We start from the raw sequence: 12737 nt of genomic DNA on the forward strand, positions 1-12737 counted from the left end.
TTTGTTCCACCTGTACATTCCATGGAAACATCTGCATAGTGAAGGAGGTCGATTATATTTAAAAAAAATTTTTTTTGTTGAAGTATAGTCAGTTTACAATATTGTGTCAACTTCTGGTGTACAGCATAATGTTTTAGTCATATATATACATACATATATTCTTTTTCATATTCTTTTTCATCATAGGTTACTATAAGATATTGAATATAGTTCCCTGTGCCATACAGTAGGGCTTTGTTGTTTATCTATTTTATATATAGTAGCTTGTATCTGCAAATCCTGAACTCCTAATTTATCCCTCCTGGTAACCATAAATTTGTTTTCTATGTCTGTGAGTCTGTTTCTGTTTTGTAAAATAAGTTCATTTGTGTCTTACATTACATTCCCAAATAGCCTCACCTTCTCTCCTGGCTCTGTACTATGAAAGCCTATGCTTTCTTCAGAGGTTAGATCAAATGTCATCTCTTCCAAGAAGCCTCTACAGATTCTTCAAGTGAGACTAACCCTCCCTTTCCTAGGCACTCATAGCATGTCCTGGAACATCTTAGTGCTGATCTCACCTTCTGCCCAGTGCAGCTCCCACAGGGCCTAACACAGCTGGGATTTAGCTTTGTTTCTTGTGGCCCCAACACGAGTGCCTTGCACACTGTACTTGTTTATTGAATTGGTAAGAACTTGCCTGAGGTCCTACCATGCTCTGAGGGTTTATAAACCTTTTCTGGGATTTGAGTTGTTCAAATTTGACTACAGAAATGACCTCAATAAAGGACTCTCTTCACTTAAAAATCTTGTTTCCTTATAACCACATTTTATGTTGACCTTTTATACCAGAACATTTGCATTAATTTAATGCATTAGTAATCAGCACTGGCAAATAGCAACCTCACAGCCAGAAGGTTAAATTATAAAGTGTCTTTTTTAATCAAGGAGTATGGCAGTCAACAAACTTAAACAAACAGACTTGAGATTTGCTTTTACCACAAATTTTATAAATATTCCACCAGATTCTAATCAATATAAAGGTAAGAGAGTCAAAGCTAGAACTTCAGCTCTTGGAAGAGTCTCTCTTTTAAAATGAGCTGGTGAATAAAATACTGGTGAGAGAATTCAAAATTTCAGAGCAAAAAGTACATCACTTCAACTAAGGTCAATTGCTCTTCAGGGACAAGAATAATGTTCTTCTTATTAGCAATTTGGAATAACAATTAAATAACGTTTACTTTATTGAGATTTTTATATAAGAATTGAGAAAACAGTAGTTATGAAAAATACAAGAGAAAGTACTGATCTTGCGACACACAGCAATCTTTCTGTCTTCCCTATCTTCCCTTGGGTCATGTGTGGTGGGGGTGTGATCCTCAATTAGAAAGCTTATTTATAAGGAAGATAAAGACTAGGGAATAATAAGAATACTACTGGGCCTTACAACGAAAAGCCAGCTAAGAAAAAGATGAAGTAATTATTTTCAATTATACCACCTTCTATGAAATATAAAAAAAACTCCCATTACATTTTGTGTAATATGAGAAAAAGCTCTTTGATCTGTAAATGGGCTAATCTAACAGCTATTCACATAATTCCTGTCCTTTTCAGGGAGAACAGCAATCAGTGATCAGGAAGGAGAGTACAAGTCACAAAAAAGCATGAAATCTTACTTTTTCATCATCTTCAGTAAATGGAGCACCTTCAGGAATCTTATTTATTGCTTGGGCCACACCGATAATCTCACCATCACTGCTTCGGATAGGCATGCACAGTAATGATTTTGTCTTGTATCCAGTGAGCTTGTCGATTTCATCATTGAATCTTCGATCCTAAAAATAAGACAGAGAGGGCATTAACTGCATATGCGTTGTTGTCAGGGAGAAGGAACGAGAAGTATCTTTCTGTGTATGATACCTTGTCACTGGGAACTTTATCCCACAGATTTTTAATAACAATAACAGATTTGATTTCATGTTTAATTCGCCAAAGGAACATAAATGAAAATAAATCACCACCATAGTTGTCAACCATGGTAAATGAAGAGAAACTTTAAACCCCACTATGACAGCACATCAAAATTGGGGAAAATAGGGGGAGGGTATAGCTTAGTGGTAGGGTGCATGCTTAGCATGCACAAGGTCCTGGGTTCATTCCCCAGTACCATCATTAAAAAAGTAAATAAATAAACCTAATTAACTTCCCCTTCCAAAAAAATAAAACCTTAAAAAAAACTGGGGGAGGGGCAAGTGTCTTTAATAGAACTTCACACTATGCTATTTATTAAAATATACTATTTCACTTAGGCAACTAGCTGTGAAGAGTCATATAAGGAAAATACATAATAAATATATATTAAGCATTATGAAAAATATGCAGAAAAGCACTACTTTCTTTTGGTCAAAATTATCCCATGAAAAAAATTGAACATACGAGCCCATACTGACACTTCTTAAATACTCCAAAAAAAATTTAAAGCATAGTGAGGAGGAAGGAGGTAAAAAGCTTCTTTAGAGATGTCAGCTAAAAAATGTAGAAAGAATGATAAAATTATATTAATATCTATGTTGCAACTACCAATACAATAATGTACCGATACAAGCAAGGATCAATAGACACCAATACCACTGGATGAAAAGTTATTGTTAAACAGAATATTCACTTAGTCTCAAAGTGCCACCTCACAGAATCTCATTAAATTCAAAAGGAAAAAAAGATACCTTAATCATGAAGAGATCTGGTGGACACCAGAGTAAACAAGTAATCTAACTCAGCATCACCATTAATGAGACAAAATAGCACCACGTATCTCCTGATGCCATGCAATGGAAGGACACAATGCCATCAAGAACATGGAGTGTTCCTGTCAAACATATGAATCTGGTCACTCAGGAAAAGAAAATTAAGATACAGTAATTTGTATTAATTTTTTTTTTTAAATTTACTGAGGAACCATTATGTGTCAGGCTGTGATCTAGGAGATGCAGCAGGAAAAATGCAGACTGTTGGTCATTCTATTAGAAATCTGACCTGGACTCTTCAAAAATGTCAATATCATGAGAGATAAAATAAATTTAAAATAAAAATAAAGATGTGGGGGTTGTGCTGTTTTAAAGAAGACTTAAGACATCTGAAATCTAAATAAAAGTAGGATCCTTCATTGGAAATTGTTAGGCAATTTGCAGGGAAGACAATTAGAGAAAGTTGAACATGGACTTTATGTCAGGTAATATCACTGTATCAATATAAAGTGTCTTGGGTGTGATAGTGGTACTCTAATTATGTAGGAGAGTGTTCTTATTGTAAGGATATACATGCTAGAGTATTTTGAAGTGAAATGTCATAATACCTTCAATTACTCTCAAATGAAAGCAAGCAAGCAAGCAAGAAAGAAAGAAAGGAAGAAAGGAAGGAAGAAAAGAGGGAGGGAAGGAAGAAAGGAGGGAGGGAAGAGAAAGAAGGAAGAAGGAAGAGACTGAAGGGTGGGGTGGGGAGGAGAGAGAGAGAGAGAAAAAAAAAAAAAAGACTGGCTCCTGAAAGGGTAACAGGGATTAACAACCTTCCAAGGAAGATGATAAACTGGATCCAGGCTCACTGCTTCAAGCCATGGGCTGAAGTGAGGCTTCTCCCGATGCTCTCAATATTTCCTTATTAAAAGAGGCTTAAAAAACAGAAACAAAGCACTGCTGTCTACCACCAACTAGAGCTATGAATTTTATCTGACTAAGGGCCTAGGGAGAGCTGGCTGCAGACAAGGTGATAGCCCCAAGACCAAACACTGCTGGCCTTCTAACGAGCTCTGTGATCCCCAGTATCACAAGTACAGGGGGCCTCTCTATAATGAGGCCTGATTGTGATCTGGGACCTCTGGAGGCCGTTCTAAACCCTTAGTTTGGGACAGGAGAGCCCTGCAGGAGAGAGGAAACTCAAAACCCAAGCAAAACCATTTCTCCTGCTCAAAATAAGCCTACAACCAAATTTTCAGAAAAACAGTAATTTGTATTAATTTTTTTTTAATTTACTGAGGAACCATTATGTGTCAGGCTGTGAGCTAGCAGATACAGCAGGAAACAAAAGCATCACCCCAGATTTCTTGGAACTTGCAATCTAGTAGGTGAGGCAGACAACACATAAATGCATAATCACCTATTGTGGTAAGTGACATTGAGAAAAAGAACAAGGTTTCATGAGAGAGACTCAAAAGAAGGGGCCTATTTTCATGGGGATCAAGGAAGGACAAAAAAAACTTGTCCTAAAAACAGGACAAGTAAGCCGTAACTTGAATCATAAGGAAAAATTTGCCAAAGAATGGTGGGATGAACTTTCCAGGAAGTTGGAACAATGCAGGTAAAGAAAAAAGCAAGAAAAAGCTTAGTGAGTTCCAAAAACTCAAAGGTCAAAAGCAAGAGCATAGGAAGCCAAAGGGAGAATGGACGAGGGAGGCAGGGGCCAGATGGTGCCAAGTATCATAGGACCAGAAAGGAGTTAAATTATTCCTACATGCAATGGAAAATCACTGACAATCTTGAAGCAGAAGGATGCTATGATTCATGATCCAGCACTTAGCATTCCCTGAAATCATCTTATTAGTTTGCTTGTTCTCCCACCACTGGTAGATAAGATCTCAGACAGCAAAGCTCTTGTGTCTTATTTACTGCTTCATCTTGGCATCCGGGAGGTGCTCCACAACATTTTTCTTGAGTAATAGGGTTTATTTAGAGATCTTTTTGCACATGTACAGAAGAGAGATACACAAATGTTTATTGCAACATCAATTATGGAAAGAAAAAACTGGAAATCATTTGAACTTGGGTCAATAGAAAAATAAACAAGTTATGATCTCTCGTTTTGATAGCATACTATACAACAATTTAAATGAATGAACTAAAGCTACTTGTATTGATACAAACAAACATCAAAAACACGTTAAGTGAAACAAACAAGCTGGAATCTGATACCATCTATATAATATTACTAATATTTAAAAACAATACTAAATATTATGTGTGGATTCATATATGCAACAACAGTATAGCACAGGCAAGGGAATAATAACTCTAAATTTATATAACTGGTTATACCTCTGGGGAGAAAGAGAGGAAATGGCAGCAGGGAGAAGTACAGGGAGGTTTCAAGTCTAACACAGTTTTTCTTTAAAAAAAAAAAACTGTGACTCAAACATAGCACAATGTTAAGAGTCTATAAACCTTGATGGCCTATACTTGTCTAAATGTTTGAAATATTTTATAATAAAAAGTTTAAGACCATTTTAAAAAAAATTAATTAACTTTTTGGGAGATGATACAGGATTGTAATAGAAGAAACCAGTTAGGAAATGTCAGTGGTCCAGGTAAGATGAGAGGATGGTCTTGGTTAAGAGAAGGGTGGTAGGGGTACAGAGAAGTAGATGGATATGATGAATCTACAGTACCTTCCACTGAATTGGTTGGGGATGGGGGACTAAGGAAAAAAGAGTGAATCTCAGGTTTTGACTCGAGAAACTATATTGTTGGAAGTGCCACTAACTAGAATGGGGAAGGCTGAGATGAAGGTGAACAAGTACATATAAAGAAAGTCAAGAAGGTTGATAAATCAGTTTACTGATCAAGGTGAAGTGTGGCCTAAATCATTAGTTCTCCACCCTGGCTGCATGTGAGAATAACCTGAGAAGATTTTCAAAATACCAGTAACAGGGCTTCACCCCATCCCAGATTGAATCAATCAATATTAAGCACTGGTTTTAATTGGTTTTGAACTTTCATAGGTGATTCTCACATGAGAATAATTGTCCTAAATGTTAAAGAGCTTAGTTACTAGTAAGATCAATAAAAATTCATTGATAGGAAAAGCCTTGAAACGGAAATGAACAAAGAGGGTGGCACGTATTCTGGTGGTTACATATCAGTGGTGTGGACCATGTTAGACTAGATTTGAAAATCCACTCTGGAATAGGGAAGATTTTCTGTTCTTCATAATCTCTGGAGAAGGGCCTCATCCATCAAAGTCCAACTCTGAGTAAACCACCACCAAGGCTGTGGGGTATTCATTGCCAAAATATCCAAAGCCACGGGAAAACAACAGACACAGGGACACTTCAGCATGACCAGGGGGAACAAAAATGCAATAAACCAATAAATTCTCCCCACTATCTCTCCAACACTCTACACCACCTGATAAACTTGTAACTTGAGGAGAAAAGATAATTATGTTGATATATGTGGCAAGTGTTAATCTTCCAATTTAAAAGGAAGAAAGATTTATTTCATTAAGTCTTTGTGTCTTTTTAAAAAACAATGCGTCATAAAACATGTTTTGTCCATGTCTTCATTACACTACTCATGGGATTACTCTCACAAATTAACTCAAAAGTTAATATAATCCACCTAATGAGAGGTCAAAAGAGCTGATACAGTTATATACTTTCCTACTGTAAATTAATCTCTAGGTTAATTTTCCAATTTAAAAAACAAATGAAGAAAGCTGAACCCAAATTGAGATATAAATTAATTGTAGAAGATGAAGAAAACTAGGAAAATAATTACATAAAGGGACATATTACTCTGATGTTACAGAAAGAAGGAAAGGTTGAAAACAGAATACAGCAAAAAACAGATTTTTCTAGACACGCAATGACCACAGATGAGTATGGTAGTAAGAGAAACATAGGGCATTGCACAAGACACAGGCTGGGGCAGTGGGGGAGAAAGCACATCTAGTCTAGGGTTAGAAAAAAAAAATCTCCCAAGGATAGTGAAATGTTTAAGCTGACAGCCAAAGGATCAGTGTCCCAGGAAGGAACAGTATACAAAACCCAGAGGCAACAGAAATAGAATCAGAGGAATTGAAAGAAGTTGAACATGTCTCTCAAGGGAAGAATCAGAGATGGAACAAGAAAGACCCAGCTGCATGCTGATGAGGGGGTGCCTGGGGACCAGGTTTAGAATTGTGAATTTACCACAAAGGAAAGGGGTCACTAAAGGGTTTTAAGAAGGTGGGTGGGAGTAATGTAACTGATTCTTCACTTTAGGAAGACCGCTACTGCTTACATGTAAAGAATGAATTGGATGCAAGAAGTCCAGGTGAGAGAGAAATCATCTCTGGAGTGGGATGGGTCTACAGCCATACCACCCTGAACGCGCCCAATCTTGTCTGCAGTGGGATGGTGGTTAGTGGTGGTAGGGGTGATGGGAAAGGACTGAGTTGAAAGATATTTAGGAGGTAGAATCAATAGGACTTGCTGATTCACTTCATGTAAGTTTGCTAATGTTAGAGAAAAAAAAAAGCTCCATAGAACTGGTGCAAGTCCTGGATGAGTGGTGGATTCACTAAGTGAGGAACACAGGGAGGGGACAGATTCTGAGGGGGGATAATGAGTTCCCCTGTGGATGTCTAGAAGTTTAGTTAACTATGAGCCACCCACATGGTGATATTGCCCATAACGTAGTTTGAGATATAGGTACGTAGGTGGGTGGATAGATAGATATGTTATAATATCAGGGAAAGGACTTGGAATTCAAAGAAGAGGCTGTTTAGATAAGGATGAGGAACCCTGCTCAATAACTTCACCTTAAGTCTTCAGGAGTTCATCACATTCACCAGCAAAGCTTCATAGAAGGCCACGTAAGGAGGAGACAGGACCAAGAAGAAGGCAGAAAAATTGGGCCTATTTAATGCTGAAAATGGAAACTTGAATAGGAAACTAACAAATGCCTTTAGGTCTATAATGAAATATCACATGGAGAATGGTGTCCAATTTGTATTCATCTCCCTTAGGACAAAAGAAGAAGCTATCTACAACAGGAGTGATTTCTAATAAAGGGCTTCTTTATAAAGTTGTTAAAATCTGGAATGAGCTTCTTATGATTGTGGTAGACTCTTCTTGCTTCGAGGATTTTTATGTCATAATATTGTTCCTATCACAGATATTTTAAGTATAACTGCTCTTGAGAAGTGCAGGGATCTTCTCAGTGCCTTCTGCACCAACCTATTTTTTGCATGTGACACTCAGTTATGATTTTTAATATTTAAAAAAATTAATTCATAAGGCCAAAAGCAATTTTTACTTCTTAGCAATGGAACTGACCTGTGCCTGCTACACAGAGAACAGTAGTTGATACATTTGTGACCCCAGGATCTTGCACTTGCAGCCCTGTCTGCAAGTTTCTGCATTGACTGTGATGCCACAGAAAACAGCCAGAAAACGGGACCCACCAGCAAGGTCCACTAAAGTTGAAGAAACAATGAACTGCAATCTAAACTTTCAGGTTCTTGAAAAAAGAGCTATGCTCACTGCACTCGAGAATCCCAGTCAGCCTCAGGGAGACATATTTTAGAGGCACATTAAGAAGCCTCAAAGCCAAAGGGAATCTACTCTCTTCTTTCACTTTCTCAGAGAAGCCACTCAAGGCTCCCCAAGGAGGAGCCAGAGCTATGAATATTGTTCAGATCTCAGACTCACAGCAAGGAGGGTCACATAAGATCTCTTTTATCCCCGCTGTGTTTAAGGCTTCTCTCCTCAATGCTTTATTGTAAATTTTCCAGTGCTCTTGATTAAGCCAGGAACTATTCTTGACCACGACTTAACCTATAAGGGTGATTGCTTTAACCACAATCTCAACTCTACCTTGAATCCTTGATCAAACTCTTCAAATCTGAGGACGTTCACATGATGTAAATGCAAAAAGCTTCTATTAACTCCATGAAATGTGTAATGAATTTGTATCTGAGTTATTGTGTCCATAAATTATAGAGAAAAAGTGATACAAGATATGTGTGGATATATGGTAATTTTTCAGTCTACAGATACTCAGGTATTCATAGAATACAGCAGTGGTTGGCAACCCTGCCTAACACTGGAATCACTTGGAGCTTTAGGCAACTTCTGATGCCCTAGCCCCACACTGATCAGTTAAATCATAATTGGTGGGAGGAGGGGTTGACCAGGAGATTTGACTTCTGACTGTTGATCAGGGTTAAGAATCACTGAATTAGAGGGACCTTAATAAGTTCAAGGCCTTCAGGGGTTCAGGGAAACAGACTGTAAACCACTGCTTTAGAGCTTTCAGGACAAGTTTCTTTGTTAGCTTTTGTTTTGTTTTGATTTGTTGTTTCCCATCTGCTTTCTTCATAGGCTTAACGCACTGGACCTGCATACCTTACCCAGAACCCTACTATCCGCACCCCTTACCTGGCCCCACAAAGAAAGGTTAGGAGACCAAGTTCAGTCCCACATTTCATCTACATTCTCCTCCAAATGCCTTACAGAGTTGCAATGTAGAGAAGCTAATAGAAATATAAAATATAAAATGAATAAGCCATTGAAACTCAAACCAATAGATTGCCAAACTGTCTGAAGCTTGAAAGAAAATTACTTTTATTGGTACATTAATTAGTAACACTCATTTAATTCCAATTCATAAAAACATCTTACATTTATGACTTATCATAAACACCACTTATTTTCCAAAAACTGTTTGGAAGGTTGAGCTCTCAAAAATTTTGATTAATCTTTAATGATTTGAAATGTACTATTCTGCTTTTCTCCATACAAAGAAGTAAGTAACTAATTGTTCCAAATTGATGGAAAGTTTCAGGTCATATTGCATAAAAACAAAGACATGGCATATGGTAACCAGATAGCTAATGCTCTGGGCCTCCTAATTTGATACTTTTGAGGAAAAATGCAAAATTATCATTGTTCTTAATATATTTTCACAGAATGTCATCACTCTACAGCAAACAAAAATCTTGTCTCTCTGAATTATTCCACCAAAAAAAATGTGCAGAGTTTTAAATGCTACAAAATACTGTTTCTGAAGCATCATTTTTTATGGACCTGAAACAGTGTGGTAGGTGGTGGAGTGGTTTAGAAATACGTACAGGTCAGCTCTACTTGGTAAATGTTTACTGGACACATTTTAAGTCTTTCAAACTGAATGAATGGTTAACAGACACCATAAAATAATTATAAACAGTCATCATTATGACCAAGTTACTTTGTTATTGGTCATTGTTATTTCCAAGTTACTGTCCTTTAGTTTGTATTGCTAAAATTAACTTGGTTTGGTGATCTTATTTCTTTGTTCTCCCTTTCTCAGTTGACATTTTTTGGTCCTGTCTTATTGTTGTCATCATGACTATTATTATTTATCTTTCTTTTGACAAATACAAATATATCTCAAGACATTAGACAAAAGAAAATGGAAGAAGCACAGTACAGTTGAAACCAAAGTTGCAGGTGAGGTGGTACAGAATAAAATGATGAATTCTTAAACTTCTTTGATAGCACAGATCTCTGTTACAGATGTATTATAAATATGCAGATAAATGGTATGTGGAGTTAAAATCAACTCTGTGCTCTATAAGATTCATTGTATATAATTAAGATGTCTGAGCCAAAGATCAGTATATGAAGAGAGAGCTATGGGAAGAGTCAGTCAGCCAGAAGCACCTTTCTTCTTGTCACAGTGGAGCCATCTAAGAACTCTGGTGAAACAAGGAGGTGAGGCTACAGGTGGAACCAAGCAGGCCAAGAAGTCTGTGAATATGGACAAGGGATGGTCAACATGGGATGGTGGTTCAGTCACCAAACAGTCAGGAACCAGAAAATACAGGGAAAACCAAGGTCAAAACAGTGACGCATGAAAAGCCAGGACTGGGATCAGGATTACAGATTAACAGTGACACACTAGAGATTTGGTCTTACCCATCTGTTAAAACCTAACAAGGATCATAGAAAAAGACATCAGATTTGTGGTTACCAGAGGTGGGGAGGGGTAAGGGGAAGGGAAATCTGAATGAAGGTAATCAAAAGGTACAAACTTCCAGTTATAAGATAAAGTAGTAGGGATGTAATATACAACATAATATAATGAACACTGCTGTATGTTATATATGAAAGTTAAGAGAGTAAATCCTAAGAGTTCTTATCACAAGGAGAAAGAAGTTTTTTTATTTCCTTAGTTTTGTAGCTCTCTGAGATAATGGATGTCTACTAAACTTACTGCGGTAATCATTTTATGATGTATCTATGTCAAACCATTATCCTGTACACCTTAAACTTACACAGTGCTAGATTTCAATTATATCTCAATAAAACTGGAAGGAAAATTAAATAAAAGTTCTGAGTTTAAAAAAAAAACCAACAAGGATCTCTTCCAACAGAAAGCCTATTGTACTCTTCCCACTGTAGCCAGTTGAGATAAACCAAAAAGTGGACCCAGAATGTAACTGACTTGTAAACAGCTGTATTGATCAGGTCCTGACTTTCCCACATCTATGGCAAACATGGTAATTTCTAATATCACAGTATATGTCATATTTTAATACATATTTTATTTATATTTTATTGTTAATATGTGGAAGTTATTGTTTCTGTTTGACAAATGTTAAATGTTAAAAGTAATTTTAAAGTTTGCTTCAAAAAGTCCTAAAGATTCAAAAACATTTTAAAATATGTTTAAAAATATTTTAAATCATCCTTTCTTGTAAGAACATGATGATAAAAATACATGATTACCTGATATTAAAATATACCTTAAAGCTACAATAATTAAAACAGTAAGATATTGGTTCTAAAAATAGAAAAATTGAGGAAAGAGATTAGAAAGCCAAATATATGTGTGTGTGTATGTATATATATATGCATATATGTGTATGCATAAATGTATTTAGTTAATCATAAGAGTATCATTTCAAAATAATGTATGATTCAATTAGTTACATATTTGGGGAAAGCAAGATTCTTTTCTCACATTACATAACAGAATTAATTTCAAGTAGAATAAGGAGATAAATATACTCTTCCTTTGATGAATTGCAAAGTAGGACACAAGATTACTCAAACTCTGCCAAGACACATTTCTTATTTTAACATGAAATACTACAAGAAAAAGTCTGAATATTATTTACAAGTCAATAATATGAAAATGCATATATCCCACATATTATCAAGTATATCCTAGATTTGCACTCAGAAAAGTCAACGGCCTTATGTTCAAATGTTGGCCTTCTTTTTCACCAAACCCTTAACTAAAGCAGCCATTATAAGTAAGATGAGTTCCATTTCTTTCATTTGTTCTTTTCAGTTAAGAGTTTTATCAGAAGTACAAATGGTCAAAAGTTTTCAGTAGATGAATGAATAATTACATGATGAACTATAAACTAAATCAACATTGACTTTACTTGAAAATTATATTAAAATATTTTCATGATTTAAAAAGTTAAATGTCAAAAATAAAATAATAAAAGAATGGAAGAAATATAATTGAACATTTGTCTGATCTCATGAGGGGAAAGCCTTCCAACCCATGATACCAAAAGAAGAGGGCATGAAGACTGATAAATTTGACTAATAAACATTTAAAATTTTAGTGCCTCAAAAATAACACAAAAAGAGTTAAAAGTAAAATCAAATTGTAAAAATATTTTTAAACACATATGGCTGATAGTGTTAAATCCTAAACACACAGAATTCTTACAAATAAATAAGAAAAAAATGAGCAACGGATAGGAAGCAGAAATTTACAAAAGAAAAAATTTTGATGGGAAAAATTGTCTCATATTTCACATGAATATGTGAAAACTGTCATGTTACAATAGCAGTTATAGTTTTTCTACAAAATTAACAAAGATTAAAAATTTAAGACATCAAGATACCTAGGTTTACTGAAAGTTTTTGTGAAAAGTCTACTTTTATACATTGCTGGTGAGAATGCAAATTAGTGCAATATATATGGAGGTCAATGTGGTGATAA

The 12737-nt window shown here is 35.8% G+C and overlaps 1 protein-coding gene across 1 annotated transcript in view; it reads right to left on the reverse strand.

Moving 5' to 3' along the window:
• Positions 1 to 12737, reverse strand: part of PDE11A (phosphodiesterase 11A) — a 327689-nt gene that overhangs the window by 284294 nt on the left and 30658 nt on the right. The window contains exon 2 of the mRNA XM_010959959.3: positions 1656 to 1814. Within this exon, the coding sequence (XP_010958261.1) occupies positions 1656 to 1814 (159 nt within the window). The remainder of the gene's footprint in view (positions 1 to 1655; positions 1815 to 12737) is intronic.

The sequence above is a fragment of the Camelus bactrianus genome, chromosome 5 (genome assembly GCF_048773025.1).
Source record: "Camelus bactrianus isolate YW-2024 breed Bactrian camel chromosome 5, ASM4877302v1, whole genome shotgun sequence".
Taxonomy (NCBI): domain Eukaryota; kingdom Metazoa; phylum Chordata; class Mammalia; order Artiodactyla; family Camelidae; genus Camelus; species Camelus bactrianus.